We start from the raw sequence: 25,133 nt of genomic DNA, 5'->3' as shown, positions 1-25,133 counted from the left end.
TCAGTGGAAAATATAATTACTTAGGTTCATCAAGACAAGTGGAGACTGAGGAACTTCAGAGGGACCTAACAAAGCTGGCTGAATGGGCAACACAATGGTAGATTAAACATTAATAGGTCCAAAGTAATAATGCTTCCAAAACTGACAAACTGTTTGTGTGGACCCTGCTGACACACTGTTAACTGTTAATGAACTTTGATCTAGTCCCATTTCAAAGAGGATAGATCAAAGCGCACTACCCAGGTGTTAATGCATGTCAACAGAGTCAACGCAGAAAGTTGGTGCGGGCTAGATTCAAACCCCAGCTTGTCGCAAACTAAAGGTTCATGTAGCTAAACCCTGAGACATAATACTGGACTAAATGGACCACTAGTTTGATCCAGTATGGGAAGTCCTATATTCTTATCCTCTGCACAAACGTGTCAAATTAGCAATTAAAATAACAATAGGGATTAGTAATGCAGTAAAGTGAAATGTATGTTTTATGTTGATCAAGGAGTGAATTAGCTCCTTTAAAAAGAAAAGGAGTACTTGTGGCACCTTAGAGACTAACCAATTTATTTGAGCATGAGCTTTCGTGAGCGAAAGCTCATGCTCAAATAAATTGGTTAGTCTCTAAGGTGCCACAAGTACTCCTTTTCTTTTTGCGAATACAGACTAACACGGCTGTTCCTCTGAAATCTAGCTCCTTTAAGTGATTTCACTTAAGTGTTCCCCATCATATTCTAATTGAGTTTGGTACTTTCTTCCAGGCAGCCATAGTGCTGTGTATGGATGTAGGCTTTGCAATGAGCAATTCTGCTCCTGGAGAGGAGTCTCCGTTTGAACAAGCCAAGAAGATGATGACGATGTTCGTGCAGCGACAGGTACGTGTGTTTTCCATTTGAGTATGATACACTTAAAAGGTTAGAAATGAAAGAAGGAAAACAGTGAGGCTTGATAGACTCTTTTCTTCGCTCTTTTTATTTGATTACATTTTGTTTAGCTGGGAAAATAGTTAGAATTATTCTAAATGACTGTTTCATGTGAGAGCAACACTGGCCTTTCTCCCAGCAGATTTTTGTGGATGACAAGTGCACCAAATGCATCCGATGAAGTGAGCTGTAGCTCACGAAAGCTTATGCTCAAATAAATTTGTTGGTCTCTAAGGTGCCACAAGTCCTCCTTTTCTAAATGCACCAAGCTTGATCACTCCCCTTTTTTAAGCTAGAGGAGACTTTTATGGGAAAAAGTGCTGTCTTCTTATAAAATGTTTCAGCATTGTTAAAATTTAGCATCATGTAGAATTACTCTAGGAACTGAGTGATCTGATTTTACTCATTTCCCCCATATGTTGATCAGTAGTACTCATAGCAGCATGCTAGCTGAATTTAATTCTAAGTTAATGAGCTCTGCATATGCATACATTTTGGAAGGGCTGTATATGTGGTAACATGGAGTCTGCTGTAATTGATACCTAGTTGCAAAATTTGTATAATACGCTTTCTATTTTACATATGTATGTACAACACAGTGTGCATTTTTGGATTTTTTTTTTGTACCTTCTCCATCTCCAGGTGTTTGCTGAGAGCAAAGATGAAGTCTCTGTAGTTTTGTTTGGCACAGATGGTACAGAGAATACCCTTGCCAGTGGTGATCAGTATCAGAACATTACTGTACAGAGACACCTGATGCTACCGGATTTTGATTTGCTGGAGGACATACAAAACGCGATTCAACCAGGCTCTGAGCAAACAGACTGTATCCTCTCTGGCTGTACAAAATCTCTGAACCAGATAAAGTTGCATGGAGGACTGGGAGCTTATGTTGTGAAACTGTACCAGAAGTGTTGTTGAAGTCGTAACTACTATTAAACATATATTGTCCTTTTGAATTTAGGAGTTGACAGTTTGCACAAGGGCCAGTTTCCCAGATTAACCAATTTTCAAAGTTCTTTATAAGACGTTAGGGGGAGTCTTGGCCCCAGTGAATTGTTTCTAGTATAAAGTACTGAGTTAATTAAGTTTTGAGCACTTCTTGTATCTTCTCTATGAGTCTGAGAGAGAAAAATATACAGCAAAGAGACAATGTCAGATTAGGGTCCAAAAATTTTTTTTTCAAGGGACTTAAAAAGCCTAATGCAAAATAGATTTTCATCAAATTAAACCTATGAAAACCTTTTTTTAAAAAATAAACGCTCCCACCAAAAGGGAAGCCCAACACAGTTGCGTGTGCTTAGACATTTCAGATTGATCAGTCCTCATTTCACTGTGAAATGCACACATTATGAAAAGTCACTTTTGTTAGTAACATAGGTGAGAGTTTTTGAAAGTGTTCCTCTTAACATTTCATTTGAAAGTTTTTCCCATTTCTCCCTGTTCTCCTTCTCCACCCAAAAAATAATTGTTTCAAGCTGTAGTCAGGTTGGTAGAGCAGCATCAGGGGAGCCTGCAGCCAGTCAACTGTATGTTGCACAAACTGAATCATATTCTCGGTTTGATGGGTAAGGAGGTATGTACATGGATGCGCTCTATCAAGGGACTTAGGTGTGTAAATCCTGTTTTTAGGCACCATTGCGATTCACAGAACTCCAATTCAGCTGCCCCCTAACCTGTAGATGCCTAAACTCACTTGGTACCTAATTTTTTTCCTCTGGGTGTGTACACTGCAGCCTCACTCTAGGTGCCTGGTCACCTATCTCCCACCTGAGCATGCACACTACTGCCTTGCAATAGGTCATCTGGACTCCTCTCTCACATGTAAGCCCCAGAGTAATTCACAGACTGGGAAATATAGGCGTCTGGCTGCCTAAGTTGCATGATGGGGTCTGATCCAGTAGGTGGCCTCTGAGTATTGCTGCTGGATCCGGATCCCTCAGGTGAGTTCACACACAAAAGCTGGGGATGGAAGGAGAGGAACTTCGTGTAACCTTTCACCCAGTGGATAGGGTACTCGCCCAGGATGTTAGAGACTCCCGTTTAAGTCCCTTGTCCTCCTGAGAGAGAAAAGGGATTTGAACAAGGATCTGTCCCCTTTCAGGCTAACACTAGGCTATGGAATATTCTGATATGGGTCTCCGTCAGTCTCTCCAGTTGAAGTTGTTCCACTTTTATTAAACAATTGAACACTTAAGTATGAATTGAACCAGTGAAAAAGTTAGTGTAACTATATAGCCTAGTGGTTAGGGCCTTCACCTGAGAGGTAGCTGATCCCTCAGGAGGAGGTGGGACTTGAACTGGGGGTCTCCCACATTCAGAGTGAGTCTCCTATCTATTAGGCTAAAAGTTATAAGGGAGGTCTGCCACCCCAACCCACCAGGCTGTTTTGTTTCAGACCCCCACACAAACTTAGGTGGCCTAATGCCTGCCTTCCTTCAGGTCATGGATTGCTATCAGAGCTAGGCGACTCCTTGCAGCCTGGACTAATGTGCCTATCTCTGAGAGAGGGGTGGGACTTAATACCCCCCCCTCTGGTTGGCATCTCTCACTGGCTAGCTCAGGCGGCTCCCTGCTTAGTGTGCTGGCTTTGTTGTTCGGAGTCTAAGGTGCCTGTCTCTCCCCATTTGTTGTATGGGTAGCCTCGGTGCCTAACTCAGTCTGTGTGGTTGGCAGTGTTGTGCCCGTGATTTTCTAGGCACCTAAAAGTTAGGTGCCATGATGCTCAGTATTGCGGTGCCTAAGTCCCTCTGTGGATCTGGGCCACAGATCTCTGAGCACAGAGATAAGAGCACATCTTCAATTAAATTACTTGAGAAAAGAAATGTATCAAGATGTCAGAAATAGATGTTTATTATGAAAAGGGGAATTAGCGTGAAAAATTATGTCATATTTTGAAAGTATGTAGTTTTCAGTCATGGATTTCAAATAAAGAGATGATGATAATACAAAAAGTCTAGGTGATAAATGTTTTCATTGGGGTCGATCCTGCTCCTATCATAGCTTTGCTCTTGACTTCAATAGCAGGATTGGTCCCTGGTAACAGTCTTCCCTTTAAAAGTGCAGGGAAAATAGAGGGTTGTAGGAAAGGCAGTAGATCATTTTAATAGGTGCTAGTTTGGTTGTCATACACTAAAATGCTTTAACTGTCTCTGCAACCGCTAAAATAAAGAGAAAAACATGCATGTTTGTGACACAGTCTTGTTCTAAATGTCTTTTGTCTTTAACTCACTTAGTCCTGGATGCACTTGTCGTGTGCATGGACTTGCTTCAAAAGGAAACAATGTAAGTACTGCAGCCTGAGGACTTGCACAAGAATTCTGAAATGGAGTTTTGAGATCTGAGCTGACTCCACTTTAATGCTGCAAGGTTGTGTGACGAGGGAAGAAGCTGCTTTTTAAAAAAATCACCACAATGAAAAGCTATTCCTAAAAAACCCACTAGAGAAACCCAACCTCCCCAAGCAATTTAAGTCACTTGAATAAGAGCTTGCCCACATAGGGAAGTTATACTGGTATAAACTAAGGGCTTGGTTACACTTACATTTTATAGCGCTCTAACTTGCTGGCTCAGGGGTGTGAAAAATCACCCCCTGAGCGCAGCAAGTCAGAGCGCTTTAAAGTGCTAGTGTAAACAGGCTCCAAGCGCTGGGAGCCAGGCTCCAAGCGTTCGGAGCTAATCCCCTCGTGGAGGTGGATTATCAGGAGCGCTGGGAGAGCTCTCCCAGCACTCGTGTGTGACCACACTCGCACTTCAAACTGCTGCTGCGGGAGCGCTCCTGTGACAGCGCTTTGATGTTTCCAGTGCACTAGCTGGAGGGGTATGTCTGCGCATGCTGGGAATTACACCTCCCAGCGGCAGTGTAGACAAATCCTAGAGACCTGCCTAGATAAAGAAAAATGCTTTTTTCGGTTGTGTGAGCTTAACAGGATTGGGGGAAAAAAACCCCTTAACATCCATGTAGACACAGTTTAACACCTTTATAATCATGGTCTTGCAGCGTCGGAGGAATTAGCCAGCACCTTTAGTAAACACCACGGACCAGATCTTCATTGGTATGCACTGGCATAGCTCCATTGACTTCAATGTAGTTAAACTAATTTATGTCAGCTGAGGGCCAGGCTTTCTATTCACTTGGTGGGGAAAACATCAGAAAAAGGACACGGACTTCCCCTGAATAAGAATAAGAAAGAACAAACCATGCTGACTGGATGTATTCTTGTTGTACTTAAGGGCAGCATGTCTTGATGTTTACCGACTTCTGTTACAAGAAGTTCTAAACTTTATTAGAGACACAGTTTTACATTTTTTTAAATAAGTGTTCAGCAATGATGCAACAGGATTGTTTTATTTCTACAAATCTTCTGTTTTTATTGTTTAAGAGGAAAGAAATATGAGAAACGACACATTGAGGTGTTTACAGACCTTAGCAGTCCCTTCAGTGAGGATCAGGTGGAAATTATCATCGCTAACTTGAAGAAAACGGGAATCTCACTGCAATTTTTGTAAGTGTGGAAATAGCTCTAAAGCATCTTTACAGCTCTGTGCCATTTTCATTACATAATTACAACCATCTTAAATTGTCTGCTGTTGTGGTAAGATGCTGTGGTTTGGTGTAAAGGTGCCACTCCCTGTAATATTATTATTATTTGAATTACTGTAGTGTGTAGGAATCACAGAACAGGACCTCATGGTGCTAGGAGCTATACAAACTCGGAAATAAAAAGATGGCCCCTTCCCCAAAGAGCTGGCAATCTCAATATAAAACAAGAGACAATAGATACAGACAGACGGACGGATGTGGGGAATACAAGGAAACAATAAGTATTGGTCAGTAGGATAGGCAGTAGACTCAGCACACCAGCAGCCAACTGTTCTCAGGTTTTTTTTGTAGACTTCACAGAAAAGGAGGATAATGAGGTAACTGGATTTTTATGGGGAGCTCCTCCCAACCGTGAGGGGCAGCATGGAAGAAAGCGCAAAGGTGTTTGAAAATTAAACAAGTAGGAAATTTAACAGTAGAAAATATACAGGTATTGTCAGGGAGATGGAATAGATCACCTCACAGGTCTTTTTCTAGACGGGCTTCTGTTATTCTTTGATAACTTAATGACATTGTTTGGGGTACAGCAAAATATCATTTCATCTAGAGATGCTAGTTAAACTCTAACCCAGATTGTAACCTACAGGAAAGTGTCAATTTTATTCATGAATTCACCAGCTATTACAGGCTATTAAAACCTCCTACAGAATAACAGTTATTACAGGAATGATGAATAGCACAGCTATAATTAAGGGATTGGGAGGGTACTCTTTGCTGGGGCTTAGAACTGACATTTGAAAGGGCATCAGGCTGAAGAAAGAGTCAATCCAAATGCAATTTTTGTCTCTCTTTTTTTTAATCATCCAAAATGAGTTAGTTGTTTTAGTTAAGTAGCAAAATAAATTAACTGTTTTTAATTGTATTCTTAGCTTGCCGTTTCCAGTGGATGATGAAGATGGAAGTGGGGATACAGGCGATGGTCGACATTCTGATATGTGCAGAAACTCTTTTCCAAGGAAGGGCTTAACCGAGCAGCAGAAAGAAGGCATCTGTATGGTGAGAAAATTGATGTTTGCTTTAGAGGAAGAAGGAGGCCTGGATGAAATTTACACTTTCAGGTAAACTTGAATACTCCCCTTTCAGATGCTGGAAGTTTAGTTTCTAATTTCATCCACAAAAAGCTTTAATGAATGAGGTGGCATTTTGTATTTGTGTAACGTATCACAAATTTGGGTGGGTCCTTTAAATCAACTTCAGTGGCTTTGATTCAAAGAACAGATATGAGAATTATACAATGGAAAGTGAATTTTCCTTCATATGGTACTCTCTTTATAGAAAGTATCCCTTATTCCTCCTCTGTCTTGTGTTTCTCAGAATTTTTTAAGGAGGGTGATCCTCTAAATGAGACTTCAAAAACATATTGAATATAAGGTATTTAGCAGATGAATGCTATTTTAAAATGTGTGTGCAGTGCATGTAAAGCATTTGCACATAATGGTAGCCCTGGTTTCCTGGTCTCAGATTGGTTGCAGATCAACTAGTTTATCAAACTCCCCCAGACAGATTGTGACTGATGGTTGCTTCTTGAAGCTCATGGCTTAATAGCAAACTGCTGTGCTATTGTGTCTAACAATGGACTGTTTCAGTAGAATTGCTAATGCGAGGATAGAAAGATTGTTTTACGGTTTGGTGTCTCCACAGTGAAACAATAAAAATGTGTGTGTATCTTAGAAACACTGCAGTTGCTGCTATGCCTGAGACTTCTCCCCGTCAGGTTTTAGATTGGTAGCTTCCTCCCCTCATCCTGCCCAACTTATCATTTGGTACCTCTCTTCTTTTGTAGCCATTATATATTTTTCCTCATCTCGGCCTCCATGGCTGGTTAGAGTATGTTATATGAGAAGGGAAATTTAGACCTTTTATATGTGAGGAAATATAACACCGCTGCTACGTATTTATTTTCTATTTGACTACAAAGCAGCCTGAGATTTTTCAATGGCAATAAGAACAGGCTTTGTTGCTGCACCCCAAAACCAAACCAAACAATATATTTTTGATCATGATTATCCTTTAGGATAATCCACATGCATAAAACTATCAGGTGTTCTAAGTCTCCCCCGCCCCAAAGCCTCCCCCAGCCTCCTTTCTCAGTCACTGTGGAAATACCACTATCCTGCCTGTCACTCAGATCTGTAACCTGGGCATCAGCTTTGACTTGGACCTTTCTCTGTCTGGGTCCTCACCTCAGGCTATATCTAAATCCTGCAGATTCTTTTTGCATAACGCCTCTTAGTATGTAGCCTTTCTTATTCAGTCACAGAGCTAGAACTTGGATGCAGGCTCTCATCGTCCCGCTTCTTAATTACTGCAACATCCTTTTTTCTGGCTGTGACAAACGCAGTCTTGCCCCACTCATATGCATTCTGTCTATAGCCATCTGTAGTGCTGCCTCTTGTCTTATACATAGATTATACAGACTCTCGGGGCAGGGACCGTCTTTCTGTTCTGTGTTTGTATAGCACCTAGCCCAGTGGGGTCCTGTTCCTTAACTAGGGCTCCTAGGAGTTACTGTAACACAAATAATAAATGCCTCTTTTATCTTTACCTTTCCTATCCTGGGCTATAAATGCAGTACAGCCCTGCTTACTCCCTGGTTTCAGGGGAGGTCTGAAACCTTTGGATAAATGGGGGTTTGGCTAACAGATTAAAGCTTTAGTGCAGTTTAAGTTGTTTAAGAATATATGAAGCTTTAGATCAGTTTATTCAGCTTTTATAAAGCAATCTTGCAAAACTGTCATGAAAATTTACTAACCCAGACACAATATCTCCTTTCCTCTTTTTACTATGCTGCTGATCAAAAATATTTTTCCCCCTTATAAAAATAAATAATTTATCCAAGCAGATGGGCAAGTAGAATTTTGTAATATGGTTTTAAGGTCTGATATTGGTTTAAACTGGATGGGGGAAGTCAAGAAACACAATATGGGACCAAGAAGGCTGGCTACAGGGCAAGAGGCATTTATGCTGTCTTTAGGCTTTTTTTAAAATGCAAGTTTATCAAAGTCCACGTGTGTGTAGATATGGAGTTGTGTATTATTTAGTGATCAGTTAACTATTGGCCTATGCTGTCTGCAAGTCTACAAGGGCAAAATTTGCTTATGGACTTGGTCTTCACTGTCGGGGAGAACTGGGAATCTATTTCTTCTAAAAACATAGGAAATTAAATCTAAAGAACGTTGTTAATACAGAATTAAGGTAGCACAATTAAGCATTAAAAAGTTAAGAAATGTAAAAGTTAAAATTGAGTTTTTTACTTTAACTTGACCCCTTGAGTGCATGAATTATAATAGTTTTAATTACATGGACACAGGTTTTTAAATACACATGTAACCTAGGTTGTACAAAATGCTATTGAATTATCTTGCATTATTTGATATGACTGTGGCTATGTTTATATTGCCAAAAGGGTGTATTTTTTACAGTGGCATAACTAACATGTGTTAGGTAGTTAAAACCTAATGGAGACAAGATGTAGGTAGTTTTTGCTGCATTGTGGCTAGGTGAGGTCAACATTATACTCCCCAGCTGCGGTTGACCTCTCCGAGCTACATAGCTGTAAAAACTACATAGCCTTGTCTCCACTAGGATTTTACAGCAAGATAACTACTATCTAACTGTAAAAGCATGCCTTTGTTGGTCGTGAAGACACATCTTTGTGATCATACAAAAGATGTAATGTAATAAATATTCCCTGAGTTAAGACTGTTTTTTCAATCTTAATTTTCACATGTTCTGACTTTGAGCTGTGCAACCTTATGCAATGTTGTGTTCTGTAATTTTAATGTACAGTCATTTAAAAAAACCTTTTTTTGCCTTATGAGGTTTTTTATCTGCTGTTTGCCTGAGAGATATTCAAAGTAGCTGATTTTATCCTAACTGAGCTGCGAAAAGAGTGTGTATTCATTAACAACTTATTAAAAATGTGTGGAGTGTTAAATACCAAACAAACAAAATAACGTTAATTGAAACAGGATTCTTTATTTTTTCATCTCCAGCCCAGGAAACATCTTACCAGTGAGAGGTGTCTTTTGTAATTTGGGCTGTTCAGCTAGCTAAATTACTTAATTGGGTTAATGTTAGCTAACTGCAAAATGCTTCCTAAACAACTGTGTAATCTCTTCTTCCCCATAAGAACTGACATGCTGTCTTTAACCTTAATGTCATAGAGACTTTAGATGGAAAACACCTACTAGGTCACCTTCTCTGCCCCCTTCTTACTATGTTCAGTAACAGGAATGTTCTATGTAGTTTATTTTCTAGTGCTTTGTGCAATCCAAGCCAAGCCAGTTGGGCTTCCACCCTTTCCTGAGGAGATTGCATTTTCTGGATTGTTTTTTTAGCTTATCGAAGAATTCATCTCTCTTTTTTTGATTCTTTAATTTAGAGAGAGCCTGGAGCGTCTTTCAATGTTTAAGAAAATCGAAAGAAGACCTATGGCTTGGCCTTGCCAGCTAACTATAGGTTCTAATCTGTCTATAAGGATTGTGGCATACAAATCAGTAAGTTACTAAAATCACATATTTAAGTATACTTTGGCAGGAGCATAGGTAGCTGCACCTTCATTTTTTCCTTAAAGACAAGAAAATTAAATACCTTAAGCTAGATGAAGGAAAACATTATGGTGAGATTTTACATGCGCAAAAACCAATAAATCTAAAGTTATAGTTCTCACAGCAACCATAACTTTGCCATATTAGACATGCATGTTAAAGCATTAAAGTTAACAATATTCAGAAAGAGAAAGTAATTCCTATCCACAATGTGACATTTAATTGTATAAAATTTACAAACCTGACTTAGGGTGCTGCATTCACATGGAGCATTCCAATTGGCTGTCTCTGAAATGCCCAGAAATGAATGAGGCTTAATATTTTCCTTATTTCTCAGGGGAAATTGTACTTTTTTTTAGAAATAGTAATAAGGATACCCTCAATTTGAAATCACATTTGTGGGCATAAGTGTTTTACTTACTGTTGTTACAAGTCACATGTAAGATTCTAATAACTTTAAAAGGTTAGTGAAAATATTTTCTCTCTTTTTTCGGTGTTTGCTTTGTGCAATTTGACAGGACCTTACATATAGTCAATTTCACTGTTCTGTCTGTTTCCCCTATTGTTTGTGTGGGTCTTTCACACAGAATAAGAGGAAAAACATTTTAAAAGTAGGAAAACGTGTAACACCACAGCTGCCTATCATGTAAATAGTAACTGGGCAGCCATGTAGTTCAGTGATACTGAAGTGATTTTGGTGAAATAGAGTTTAACTGGTTCATCACCTGAACCTAAAAATAGGATTCTCTTCAGTATTCTGTTGCTTCAAGGCGAAAGACTCTAATTTAGTAATATGCCTGGTGTCTAGAAGGTGGATTTATTAGGCTTGGGTAAGGTCTAATCACTATAGGCTTCCCTTGCCAGCTTCCTGTTTCTCCTCATTTATAATAATAATTATTATAATTATTTGAGTATGGTGTTGTGCTAGGCACTATACTAAGGCAGAGTAAGAGACAGCCTCTACCCCCAAAGAGTTTACAATTTAAATAGGCAAGACCAGCAAGGGTTGGAGGGAAATGAGAGCCATTTGTTTAATCTGAAATGAGAATTGTCAGTATAAGTAGAGCACTAGTAATGGTCAGAGCAGCAAATGCTGTTTTCAGCAAATGCTGTTTATTGGTAAAATGACCCAGCACTTGGTCAGGAGAAATGATTCTAGGAATGGATTCTCATGTTGTGGTAGGGGACCAGCCCCAAATGAGATTTAAATATTTCTTTTCTTTCAATGTTGACACAAAGCTCACAGAAGAGAAGGTGAAAAAGTCCTGGACTCTTGTGGATGCCAAGACCTTGAAAAAAGAAGATGTGCAAAAAGAGACTGTCTACTGCTTGGATGATGACGATGAAACAGAAGTTCAGAAAGATGATCTTGTTCAAGGTATGGGTTATTCTCTCTGTGCCCTCTTAAGACATTTAGGCTTAAATTTTAGGACTTGTTCTCCTAAGTCACTTAAATGTATTTGAAAATCCCACCCTTAGGTGCCTAAAGACGGATTTAGAAGGCTAACTGTGGCCTTAGATTGTAAACTCTTGGGTGTAGGGAGCTTGTCATCTTGTATATCTGTAAAATTCATATTGTTGCCACTGTAGCTAGAGCTGCCTGTTTTTTACAAAGACAAAATAATACAAAATAAAACAACAACAAAAAATGGATACAGCAAAATAAAACAAAAAACCTCATCCTGCAGTTGTGGCTCCTGGTGCACTAGGTCGCACTGCCACTTCATCATGATCAGCGTATGATGGCTGGCGGGGTTGCTGGGCCAAACCCGAGCAGTGCTGTGACCCCGTGCGCCAGGTCCAAATACCCAGAGCAGGAAGCCAGGACCAGAGCCACCACTGCAGGGTGAGTGAGGGGTGGGCTCACTCTCCAATCCCCACCTCGCCCCAGAATTCCCAGCACCCTCTCCACTCCCCATCCATCCCCTGTGTGGATAAAATGTATGACACGAAATAACACAAAATAACCTCCCACCCCAAAATTATAAAAAAATAAAAAGAATTTCACGGGACTCTAATATTGCAATAATAATAATGCCAGGTAGGAACTAGAAGGCAGTGTAGCAGTTCCCAAGCTGTGCTCTGTGGAGCACTTGTGCTTCATGGTGGATGGGCTGGTGGAGGGTGCTGACTTTTTTTGTTTCCAGATGTTAAATTGCATCAAAATATATCTAAAAATATATCAAATACTTTCCTACCGTTATAGCAGTTGCTTGCATGGAAAAGTATGTGCCACAAGGATATTATGCAATTGTGAATGGAAGGGGCTGTGGTCTCTGGGATGATGAAAAGAAGGGGGTGTTAAGGGGATAATCTCTCTGTTAGATGTGGTTCTCACCATGAAAAAGTTTGAGAATTAGCTTTGCCATTTAGACTAAAAGGAGGTTTGAGGTGCCACAGTGACGGAATGCAGGACAGCCCTCACAGCATGTAAATTTGTGTTTTGCACAGTTTAGTTTGTCTTTGAATGCAAAGAATTCAATTTCTTAGATGAATAAAGGCACATCTTCAACTTGAAATACAGTCCATTTTTAAAAATTTAAGTTAAAAATTGTTTCAAGGGCAATATCTGCTTCTCAGTCTCCCTGGGTATGTCTACCCAGCAAAGAAAAACCCGCAGCTGGCCCGGGCTTGTGGGGCTGTTTCATTGCTGTGTAGACTTCCGGGCTTGGGGTGGAGACTGGGCTCTAGGACCCTGTGAGGTGGGAGGATCCCAGAGCTTGGGCTCCAGCCTGAGCCTGGAAGCCTACACAGCAATGAAACAGAGCCACAAGCCCAAGTCGGCTGGCACGGGCCAGCCGTGGGTGTCTAGTTGCTATGTGGACACACCCATATACATTTTTGAGGGTACGCAGTCACATTTTGCTATTTTAAAAAATGTTTCTTTCTCTTGATGCTATTTAAAAGTCTTACACAAATGGGCGAAATAGAATAATTATACAGGGGAGACAGTGCATATGACTACAGAAGATCAAGTGCACCAAGTAAAATGAAAAAATAGAAATATTTTTTTTTCTCAACTCCTTTAATTGTAGTAATCTTAGGTGTTGTTTGTAACAATACACCGGACCCTTGCTAGAACACGCGTCTATATAATGCGAATTCGGATATAACATGGTCGCGGCCATGGATCCCAAATTTAAGGACAGTAGAGTACAATTTTTTTGAGTATAGACGCGATAAATCGACTGCTGAGCGCTCTCCTGTCAACTCTAATACGCCACCAGAACGAGGAGCGCAAGCGCAGTCGATGGGAGAGCGTCAGCTATTCATGTAGCTGAAGTTGCATATCTTAGATCGACCCCCCGCTGTAGTGTAGACAAGCCCTAAAACAATTGCTGTAGGCCTAGAACACCATACAAATGTAATAATAATTTACAGGTACAGTACTGTATTTATCTTTAGAAAGATGTCAAAAATGTCGGGCAAAAGGAAGGCTTACTCAGTGCAGGAGAAATTGGACGCTCTCGAACAACTTAGAAATGGCGAAACCCAGGCAAAGATTAACCGCGATATTGGCATTAACGAGTCCACCTTTCGTGGATGGCTAAAGAATGCTGCCAAGCTTGGAACTTGCATTCATAACCTGGATGAAGAGCATGGCCTTCAAAGAAAACAAGCCTGTTTAGCGAATGATGCTGATCTTGATTCTGTGGTGTACATGTGGTTTGTGAAAGAACAGCAGAAAGGCATTCTGATCTCTGGTCCGCTTATAGCCATGCAAGCGGAAAAATTCGACTGGGAACTTAATGGCAAATTCAGCAATTTTAAGGTGAGTTCAGGTTGGCTATGGTGATTTCAGAAAAGACACGGAATCTCTCGGATTGCAGTTTCGGGAGAAAAACGCTCTGACGACGACGACGCGCAATCGTACCCTGCAAAGCTGAGGGAAATTTTACAGGCAGAGGGTTACTCGGTGGAACAGGTTTACAATGCAGATGAAACAGGAATTTATTATAAAATGTTGCCCGATAAAACCCTGGCTATCAGAACAGATGAACATAAGAAAGAAGGATATAAACAGGCAAAAGATTGCCTTACTTCATTGTTTTGTGTGAATGCAACAGGCAAGCATAAATTAAAACCATTGTGCATTGGAAAGTCTCTCATGCCTCAGTGCTTTCATCACGTAAATGTGAATTGCGTGCTGTTTTCGTACAAGAACTCCAAAAATTCCTGGATGACCAGAGAGATTTTTGAACAATGGTTCTTCACTGAATTTGTCCCTTATGTGCGAAAGCATTTGCGGGCAAAATGCTTAGACGAAAAGGCCATTCTTTTGCTAGACAACCGTCCAGTGCATCCTCCGGCCAAAAGACTCAGAACCGGTGACGGTAAAATATGGGTTGAATACTTACCTGAAAACACGACTTCCAGAATCCAGCCGCTTGATCAAGGTGTTATCGCCATTTTTAAGCAGCCCTATCGACAGAACTTGGTATGACAAATGATAGAAAGCAAGTTGTCTGTCACCGATTTTCTGAAGAAGTTGACTATAAAAGAATCCTTTTACATTGGCGGCAATTCCTGGAATTTATTACGGACTGAAACGATAAACCGCTGTTGGATGGTGGGACTGAGAGAGTCGTTTGGCCACCTGCTCCTGGAAGAAAATGAAGAAAGCAGATGACAGTCTGACAAGGAATTCAACTTTGAGGGATTTACAGAGGAGGAAGTTGGAAGAACAGACATGGAGTGGATGCAGGAGCTGTGCCAGCAACTGTCCGGGCTCGGGGTAACTGTTCTGCCACAGAATATCGTGTCCCGGATAAGAGGTGACGATGAAGCAGAAGAATTTTGTCCCGTTGCTGAAAGTCTAACGGATGACCAAATTCTTCAGGCCGTACGACCAAACAACATTCCAGAAGCTGAAGAATTGGCTTTCGTCGTGGAAGAAGAAGAGGAAGATGAAGTGGACGTCGTTCCAACATCAACTGCGACTGTAGCTGGCTTAGAGACTGCTTTGAGATGGTTTTAGGCGCAAGACGTTGAGTCTATAAAAATCATGCAGCTACGTAGCCTTTTGCAGTTTGCTAAGTGGAAGCAGCACAGCAGCAAGAAGCAAAAGCAACTCACCGACTTTTTAAAGAAAAACTAGACTAGTTTATTGTAATATCGACTTTAAATCTCTCATAAAGCAACACTTTTTTCCTCGTTTATTGTTTCCGTCAAGTAGGAGTTTATTTTCTAAGGTTTTCTATACTTTATGGATGTGACATTTACTGTGTACAGTAATTTCATTTTAACGCAGTCGCTGCTATAACGCGGTACTTGGCATGGATCCCAAATCCCATGTTCTAGCGAGGGTCCGGTGTGGTAGGTTAAAAATGTTCATACATCTGTGTGATTTTAAGTTGACTGTGTCTCTTTAAGCAGAGATGATGTAGTTAGGAAAAAAGCTAGTAAGTAATGTTAATTTAGTGTTCTGTGCATGTTTCATAATTTCAAACTTAAAAAAAATCCGCTTATACGGTAGATTTTAGGTAGGGTTCTCTTCGAATTCCACAGCATCTTTTCCTGCTAAATTATTGCCATCACTCCAGTTAATTTGGGGACACTTTCTATTTCCTTCAGTATGCTTAAATGTTTCAGATGAGTTTGTAATCGCCATGTCTTCAGTGAGAGCAGGATTGGGTCTTAAATATGGATCTATCCATGTAGACTTAGTAGAGCGGGGGGTACATTTATTTGCCTGTTAGTAGTTGTTCTCTAAGATGGCACTGTCCTTGGATCTAAACTAACTCACCTCTGGATAGTTTTTATATTTTGGGATTTGATTAATAGACTTTAAGGCCAGAACTGACCATTATGATAATCTAATCTGACCTCCATCATAACAATGGGATTTTAGAGAGCGATTCCTGCACCACACCCACATGTTGTGGTTGAGCTACAGCATATTTTAAAAAAAGAGGCTAGAAGTTTAAAATCTTGGTAACAAGGCTACGATATGTTACAATATATTGAAACACTCTTGATCCTTCCTCACACCAAAGCTGCTGCCTGCTTCCTCAAGCAGGGTCAGAACATTCTAGAAATCTTTGAGCATTCCTGACCTCCTTCTGCTGAAGTCCTGATCTGTGAATGCCTGTCAGATACTTTATTCAGAGAAAAGCAGTAGTAAATAGATACAATTTACTTTTGATTCCAATATCAAAGTAAACTAAAGAGACCAAAGATGTCTTCACCCAGTGGCCTGACGTTCAACTGCAGTTAAAGAACTCCTGATGTTTCATAGATATTGTTGAAGAACATTCTGTTTACAGAGTATTCTGCACATTGAGCATGTTTTTTGAGTTTTGCTTTTTCATTTTCTTTTCAAATTCCTAAGGAAGTGTACATGGAAACAAGTTCTTCATTTTGGGATGTTCATTGCTTCTGGTGTTTATTCCCCACCTGAAGACATCATCCTCAGGCTCTGACAGCATCATCAGCTAAACAGAAGCTAATTGTGGTATTGCAAGCAGAATATTGTAACTTCAGATTGGGGAATAAGCAGCACGAACCAGGTGATATGCTCCTAGGAAACAAAGATCCTGATTTCATGCAAATATCCCTAGTAATAACAAGCAAAGGAAGCCAAATACAGAAATAAACACTAGATCAACTAGTCTCTCTTTATAGAAAGGTTTTTGCTTTTCCATGAGGCATCAGTAGTTCTTTAATATCCATTTTAATGGCACTTGGTCTCTGAATTTTTTGTGGATTCCTTTCTTTGAGTCCCCTGCTGATTTGTGTTATGTTTTTGCTATTTTTATTTGCAAGGAGTGCTCATGCTCTTTTCACTGAGTATTGTTTTGTGAGTATAAGGTGTTGGGCAGTGTGATAAGTAAATATTTTTTTCTTTCTGATATCTGCAAAAGTAGGTACATTATGTAAAATGATGCACAAGAAGTGTAACTGTTTTTTTGTGATTTGCAAATTGTGTCTATGGAGTGTGTGATTATTTTGTTAAGAGAAAGTAATTTGATATAAATTACAAAATTAATCGTATGGGGTATAGCTGTGGGGCATGCATGCATTGTTAAAATATTCAGAGTGCTAATTTCAGTGTAAGAAATGTAGGCCCTTATGCTTAGCAGATGCTCATCTCTTCTTCTCCAGGGTTCTGCTATGGGAGCGATATAGTTCCTTTCTCCAAAGTAGATGAGGAGCAAATGAAATACAAAACCGAAGCAAAGTGTTTTTCTGTACTAGGATTCAGCAGATCATCTCAGGTGCAGTATTGAACTTCTTCCCACTCAATTACTGGATAACTGTTGAATACAGGTCAGAGTCACCGGGGACAATGATGCTGTATTATGCTCCAGTGAACAGGTGCATGTTGTGTGGGTGGCTGTTATTAGGTGTGCAGGGACAGTTCACATTTGCTGGGTCCAGTGGATCTGGACTCCACAAAGGTCACTATAAAGGGGGCATTTGAGCAAGGTTCATCATTGTGGCCTCTGGCTCATAATTATACAGAGCCAGTGGTCACAAATCCTCACGTAGGGGTGGCGGATGTATTGCAATCCCTACTTTAGCTCAGGAGCTGAAGTAGTGGTTGAAGAAGAAGCTTCAGAATTGCCCCACCCTCTGCCAGTGGCAAGGAAGTGGATTCCTCCTTTCCCAGTCCCTGGATAGTTCCCTGCACAAAATCCTCTGGCTTTGTCCAAGTCTGTGTGTTTATTTCACTGTACTACCAATAGAAGCTCACCAATGTTTGAGAACTCTTGGAAGCTAAGTGTCTTAATTCTAACTCTTTTAGGATTAAGTTAAGAGCTGTGGTTTTCCTCTTGTTTTCATTAAAGTAACAAAAAATTAAATGTAGTGATTGGTTCACAAAATTAGGGCTCAGAAGCAGTAAATGTAGGAAGATTATTATATATCTTTTAAAAGTAGATACATACACTATAGAGAGACATTAAAGAGTGTTTGTGGATATATTCTAACTCTTTTTATTGGAAGCATTCATTTGGCCATTCATCACCATGGCATCTGGGAGCCTTACAAGGCTTAAAATGAGACATTCCCTATCTCAGTAAGAAACCAAACACTTTGCCTTCCTGCTATCTACAACTTCGACAATCAGCTAGGAAAGCAGGATTTAATCATTTGGGAAGTCCTGGACAACGAGATATCTTGCCTCATGTTCTAAAAATGGAATATACACATACGCATACACATGAAAGCAGTAAATTTTAAGCTGGCACTACTCTTCCCTTTCCAGGAAATCCCTGATAGTGGTTATGGGCATCTACGCATCCTCCTGGAGTCCCACAGGGCTCAGTCAGGTTGCTTCTTTTATTCACTATCCATGGTGAAGTCATTGGGGGGATCATAAGATACTGAGCCTCAGTGCTAGCAGAATGCTGAATGCTCCCAAATCTACTTCTCTGTCTTGTCAAGTCTCCCAGATGATACAGTGCCTTGACAAAATAGGGACCTGGATGAAAAGCAGAAGGATCATTAGCCATCACCATGAAAAACAGAGGTGATGCTGGTCGGCAGAGGGCAATACATAGAAAGCTGTCAGACGCTGCAACCATCCCTCTATTGTCCACAGGTGCTCAGCCTCAATCTTGCTAGATGTGTCCATGAACTCTTTTATAACAGCAGTGGCCCAAAACATCTTTGGCTAGACAGGAGTTTGTGCCATTTCCTTTCACGTGAGAATCTAGTTACAACAGCCCATCCCTTAATCACCTCCAGACTGGATTATTATAACACGGTCTGATCATGTGGGCACCCAGAAAGTAAAGCTTCTGCTTTAGAAAGCTGCCTTTCTACTAAAACAGACCAGTGGGAACACACTGCGCTAGCTCTTCACAGAACTACATTAGTTACTTATCCTGTTCTGAGTCCAGTTCAAGATTCTGAGTAGCTAAAGTCCCTTATTTGTTCTAGAAAGGCCTCATCTACCATCTCCTCCTGATTTGCCCCTTTAGAACCTAGTTTAAAGCCCTCCTTGTTAAGTTGATGAGTTGTTGTGTAAAGATGCTTTTCCTCTTCTTGGTCAGATGGGTCCCATCTCTTCCCAGCAGTCTTCCTTCCCAGAACAGCATGCTATGATCAAGAAAGCCAAAGCCTTCCCGTCAACACTGTTCGCGCAGCCATGCATTCATTTCCAGAATACACATATTCCTGCCTGGGCCCTTACCCTCAGCCAGGAGGATGTACAAGAACACAGCCTGCACCCCTGACTCCTTCACCTTCACTCTGAGAGCCCTGTAGTCACTACTGATCTTCTCATGGTCAGACCTGACAGAATTATTTGGTGCCCACATGAATGAGCAGTGTGGGAGTAGTGGTCAGAGGGATAGCTGAGCCTCAGTAACCTTTCTGTAACGTCTTAGATGCGGGCTCCAGCAGGCAGCACACCTCCTGGGACATCGTGTCACACTGGCGGATGGGTGCTTCCGCCCTCTCAGAAAGGAGTCCCTGGCTTCCACCACCCTACTCTGCCGTCTACCTGGGTGCAGTGGCCATGAACTTCCCTGCCTTGAGACAGGTGGCTCCTCCTCCTCAGCCATTGGATCTGCTCCTCCCCTCCTTTTCCAGTGCAGCATACTGCATGCAGCATATTAACCAGAGAAACTGGAGCAGTTCCAAATACAGGATTAAAGAGGGAATAAACCCACTTTATATCATTTTCTCAATGTACCGAAGCAGCTTTTTCAGTCATTCGCATCCCTCAGGAAAGAAGATCATAAGGCATCTTCTTATTACTGTTTTTTAAACTTTGATTTTTAATTTATAAGCAATACCATGTAAATCAAGAAATCATAGAAGACTTTAAAATACAGAAAGGAGATGTTAGTTGGCAAACCAAAGAAAATGCAGCGACATATATATCTAGGTATATGTGATGCTCGACACCATAGTATTTCAGCTCCTAAAGACAAATAGGAAGGAATAATAGTAGGTACAACAGGTTGACTTCAAGAACTTCAGGAATGGTGCTGATTTCTGAAGGTCAGATCCTCATCTGGCATAAATTGTCATTGACTTAAATGGGGTTACGACAGTTTACAGCTGCTGAACATCTGCCTCCAAATCTACATCCAGGAGCCTTATTATCCACACATTCAAAGGTTTTTAACATACTGAAGAGAAACAGTACCAAGCATGCTTTAATCTTGTCTGTAACTTTCTAAATAGTATTAAATAACATGTAGAACTGTTCACCCCAAGACAAATGTTCCATGAGCCCAGTATTTCATTTCTTTATTGCCCATTCATACCTAGCAATGGCTACCACATATCCTGGAATTTGTTAGTTCAAGTCTGATCTCAGACTGAGAATTTTGCCAGGTTGTAAAAGCAAAATGTGGATGCTGAATCGTATCTGTCCCAGTGAAATGTAATTTTCCCTTTGGCAACCACTGCCACTCTCCATACAGACTAATAAGGCTAGTGCAGCACCTTCCAAACATCATTTGATAGAATGGCAGTTCTCTGATGAATACTGCAAAATATGAGTAGTGTTCCACGTTGTGTGGTAAATGGAAACAGAGCAACATATAAGTTTTATATCTACCGTACATAGTAATTAAATGCTCTGTCCTTACATGTGGGTATTATGTTTGTTTCTTCTAGTGTAGAATTAATTAGTTGGTACAATTAAAAATGACATTTGTTTTAGATCAAAACTAATAATTTTAGAAACTTTAATTTATAGATCCAGAGGCATCACTACATGGGCAACCAGGTTCTGAAGGTCTTTGCAGCAAAAGATGATGAGGTAAGATAAATTAATTTTAAGTTGAGTGGGGGCTCACTGTGAATTAATGGTAATGAGTCTGGCAGTAATGATGGTGTAGGGGTCCTTTGATGTTACTAAAACAAATACATTCTTCACTATGCAACTTACAAAGGTCCAGATCCAGCTCTCATAGAGGTCAATGGGAGCTGAATTGAGCCAAAAATGAATATCATGTGTCCAATCAGAAATGAGAAATTTGTAAGTTTCACTGTTGTTTAATTATACCTGGGAAGGCTACAAGTGTTTGTAAATGGTGGGTTGATTTTATGTGGATCATTGTATCTCAGACTGTCTCATGGGGAATGCAAAGTGTGGTTTGTATTTTTTTCAAAGTTTGAAATGTTGCAAGCTGATGTAAAACCTCAGTAGAAAAAAATACAGAGGCAGTCAGCAAGGTTTCTTTCCCTTCAAGGGCTAATGATTATGAGGAAAAAGGAAAATAAATTACTATAACCAGAAAAGGAGCCAAAACTCTCCAACTTGGGGTTCAAGCAAGCCTTATTACTTCCTAGCAGCCATTTTATAGTCCTCCCTCTGAACATCTGTGCAAGGGGACAGGGAACCTGACTTGAGGTTTAACCTTTTGTTCACTGGTAACTATGTAATGTCCCTGCACTCAGTCTCTCTCACATTTAAAATGAAATCTGGGTCTACTCTCAACATTCAAGAAAATAGAAACTTCAAAAACAAAGCCCTGAAAGTACCATTTCTTCTTTCCTTTCTATCCTGCAGTTTCACTTAGAACCCTTTCCATGTTTGTTTTGAAATGGTGATATGAACAGGATCTAAAGATAGTCCCTACTTTTTAATATATCCATTGTCATGACCAGATTTGAACTGTGCCTATTGCTGTGTCTTTTGGAGGTAAAAAGGTGGTGTTTAAGTCAAGCTGCTGACTAAAAGTGGAGACGTCCTCGCCAGTGCTTTTGGATTCAGTGTGAAAGTTGGTCTGAATAGCTTTTAACGAGGGCTTGTATGAACTTGCAGCTCTTTCTTGACAGGCTGCAGCAGTTGCTCTTTCTGCCCTGATTCATGCTTTGGATGAGTTGGATGTAGTGGCCATAGTGCGTTATGCTTATGACAGAAGATCTAATCCTCAGGTTGGCGTAGCCTTTCCATGTATCAAGGATGCATATGAGGTAACATTTTGACCTTATATAATGCCTTTCTTCAGAGAGTCTCTAAATCCATTGTTTGCAAACATTAATTTATGAAGTTTCACAACACAGCAAATTACATATGAGTTTGCAGTATGATAAGGCAGGAAAAGAGGCCAGCGTAATTTTGGGTTGGGCACAGAGACATCAAGACACAGAGCAAGGAGATAATCTCGTTTTACTATAGATCTGTGATGAGACCATATCTGGACTATTGCAGTGTTTTCTGGGCATCTAAATACCAACAAAATACTAAGAAATTGGGAATTCTGAGCAGCTAGTTAAAATCATTTAGATGCTGGAAGAAATAATTGAGACTAGAACCAGTAGAGCTCTGCTAGAAATGTTGTTAACTTTTGCTATATTCCCCCCCCCCCCCCCCCCGCCCCAGAATCTGTGAAATTTGGGGGGAGATTTGCAGGGTTTGGGATATTCTTTAGAGTGATCTCACTGCAAGTGCACATGGTAGAACAAAACGGTATGTTTAAATGTGTGTCTTTATTGTATAGTTTTAATAATAATGACTTTTATTTTACCCTATTTTATTTTTAAAAATGTCCCCCTCACCTCTCTGACATCTGTCTTCCCCCCAGATCTTTGAATTCCCCCATATCATTGGTTCTCAACCTTTTCCATACCATGAACCTCTTATAACTGAAAAATGTTTCAGGACCTCATTGCCATCCTAGCTATAAAGAAAGGGAGGTGGCCATGAACCTGCTAGAACTTGTTCACAGCCCCTGGTTGAAAACCCATGCTCTAGATCTTCAGTCAGACATTTGATTTTCTTTTCATAGCAAAGCAATCAAGAAGGGAGGGGACAAGAAAAAAATTCAGTATTTGCAACTTTAAAAGTTGTGGTCAGATTGTTCACTGATTTATACTCCATGTAGCGCTATAGGATGCATGTTAATGCAGAATGTGGATCTAATAGCTGTCAAAAGGGTTTTCAGACATATCTTGCTGCACTGAATAAAGCACATGAGTGGGAAGTTTGTGCTAAAGTAATCAGCAGTGAAATAGTTGACATTTAATGTTGTTGTCATTAAGTTTTTTATTTGACATCCCATTGAATTGAATGGGGGCTGGACTTGAAGACTTGCGTGTCGTAGGTGGTCGATAAATCTATCACCACTGTTCCGGTTTTTAGATTCCACTGGAAGCCAGCTTCAGTGTGACTAGTAATGGCAAGATCCTGGTTGTAGCAACTCCATCCTGATCTGAAACCAGCCTGTTCCTTTGGCAGGGTGGCCTCAAAGATGGAGTGAGATGGACCAGTAAGACCCTCTCCATTAACTTGCAAATTGTGGAGAGGCGTGCCTTTGGATGATGGCTGGTGGCATCATTTGTTGGTTTCCCATGTTTGAGGAGGGTAATGACTACAACCTTAAATCAGCTTTTTGGGATCTTTATCTTGAATGTAATGCAGGGACTAGGTCTGTGAACCTTGGTTGTCCGTTTGGTTCCAAATTCTTAAGGAATTTTTGGTAAATATGGGCCTTTCCAGCAGCTTTAGCACTTCTAATGGCCATGAGGGCCTTGTTTATTTCTTCTTTAATATATGGGAATGATAGCGGTAGAGTGGCAGGGCTTTGTGAGACATTTAGAAAGACCTCTTTCTGACCCTTCTGTCTAGTCATCTTCTCAGTTCTGGTCTTCAAGTTATGGAGAAGGTGTGAGACAACAGCACTGGCCATCACTTTTGATTAGTGTGTTTTACTAGCTCAGCAGCTCCAAGCTTATGGTGTGCCCAAGCTTTATGACTGGAATGGGTGAACTCAAGACTCCCCACTGTCTAGTTCCGTGGTCGGCAACCTTCGGCACGCCAGCCCACACTACTTCCTGTAGCTCCCATTGGCTGGGAGTGGCGAACCGTGGCCACTGGGAGCTGCAGGCCACTGTGCAACCTGTCTCGCGGCCCACCAGTGGATTACCCTGATAGGCCGCAGGTTGCCCACCACTGGTCTAGATAATACTTAGTCCTGCCATGAGTGCAGGGGACTGGACTAGATGACCTTTTGAGGTCCCTTCCAGTCCTATGATTCTATGACTTCTCAAGGACCCTCCCAGCCCTACGTTTCTATGATTCTACATTTTCTTTATTTCATGCCTCTCAGAGATATTGTTTGAGTTAGTCTATAGACTCTGGAAGATAGTGCCGGATTGTTTCACATTGCATTTGGGAAGGTTTCCTTTGAAACCAGAAGGGCTAGAAGTGTAGTTTTTAAAAAAAAATGAATGCTTTACATTACACACACCCGCACCCACACATTGAAATATAAAAAAATCCCCAGTGAGCCCCTAAAAGCTGTACAATATTGCAGAATTTCTGCAGCATATGTCTCCAGTGATCTTACTTGTGAGAGACTGTTCAGAGAGCTAAATATGTATAGGTTGGCTAAGCAGTGACTACGGTGGGGGTGGACATAAGTCTTTGTATTTTTAAAGGGTATAAACATCAAGGATGGAAAAGAATTATTTCGGGTGCCATGAGCTGGAGGAGGTATGTGAATAAACAAAATTTAGGCAGGGAAAGTCAAAAACATCTTTTTCTGATGGTAAGATGGAGTCGGCTACAGAGCAGTCTCTCACGGGCAGTGATGAAAGCTCCATTGCATGGCATATTTAAAGCTGGTCTGGACAGAGTTGTAGGCAACAATCCTAAACTAGCAGGATGATGGACCAGGTGAGCCAATAGGTCTCATAAATGGCTGGAGCATTACTGACCCAATTTTTTTAATCATCCTCATATTGGTGAAAGTAATAATTATGTTAAATATTGTACTTAACATTTGTATTGTACCACAGTTTTTAGTAAATCAGACTATTTCACTTTGTACAGTTTCTAGATTTCTGATTTCCTTATACTTCTGCTGCCCTTACTTCTGGGACTAACTTTGAATTTTCACTTCAAGTTCACTTTCTTCTCTTTTGTTTTTCCCCCCTTAGTGTCTGATATATGTGCAGTTACCCTACATGGAGGACTTACGACAATACATGTTTTCCTCTTTGAAAAACAATAAAAAGTACGCTCCTACAGGTGAGTTAGGTCCTTACTGATTGGCTGCAGTCTAATACCATATCTTTAAGTCACTCTTAAAATACATGGAATGTTTGACTTTCCCTTGAAAACATAATCTGGTTTGGAAAAAGTCATTTTGGTCA

At 40.5% G+C, this 25,133-nt stretch overlaps 1 protein-coding gene across 1 annotated transcript in view; it reads left to right on the top strand.

Annotated features, from left to right (window-relative positions):
• The window catches only part of XRCC5 (X-ray repair cross complementing 5), a 78,094-nt gene that overhangs the window by 5,291 nt on the left and 47,670 nt on the right, over nucleotides 1-25,133 (top strand). Inside the window, exons 2-12 of the mRNA XM_048869315.2 lie at nucleotides 753-866; nucleotides 1,557-1,740; nucleotides 4,151-4,199; nucleotides 5,297-5,419; nucleotides 6,387-6,575; nucleotides 9,902-10,016; nucleotides 11,307-11,445; nucleotides 17,172-17,284; nucleotides 20,728-20,790; nucleotides 21,813-21,950; nucleotides 24,918-25,008. Of these exons, the coding sequence (XP_048725272.1) occupies nucleotides 753-866; nucleotides 1,557-1,740; nucleotides 4,151-4,199; nucleotides 5,297-5,419; nucleotides 6,387-6,575; nucleotides 9,902-10,016; nucleotides 11,307-11,445; nucleotides 17,172-17,284; nucleotides 20,728-20,790; nucleotides 21,813-21,950; nucleotides 24,918-25,008 (1,318 nt within the window). The remainder of the gene's footprint in view (nucleotides 1-752; nucleotides 867-1,556; nucleotides 1,741-4,150; nucleotides 4,200-5,296; nucleotides 5,420-6,386; nucleotides 6,576-9,901; nucleotides 10,017-11,306; nucleotides 11,446-17,171; nucleotides 17,285-20,727; nucleotides 20,791-21,812; nucleotides 21,951-24,917; nucleotides 25,009-25,133) is intronic.

The sequence above is a fragment of the Caretta caretta genome, chromosome 11, assembly GCF_965140235.1.
Source record: "Caretta caretta isolate rCarCar2 chromosome 11, rCarCar1.hap1, whole genome shotgun sequence".
In the NCBI taxonomy this organism is placed as follows: domain Eukaryota; kingdom Metazoa; phylum Chordata; order Testudines; family Cheloniidae; genus Caretta; species Caretta caretta.
This window is presented reverse-complemented; position numbering and strand designations above follow the sequence as displayed.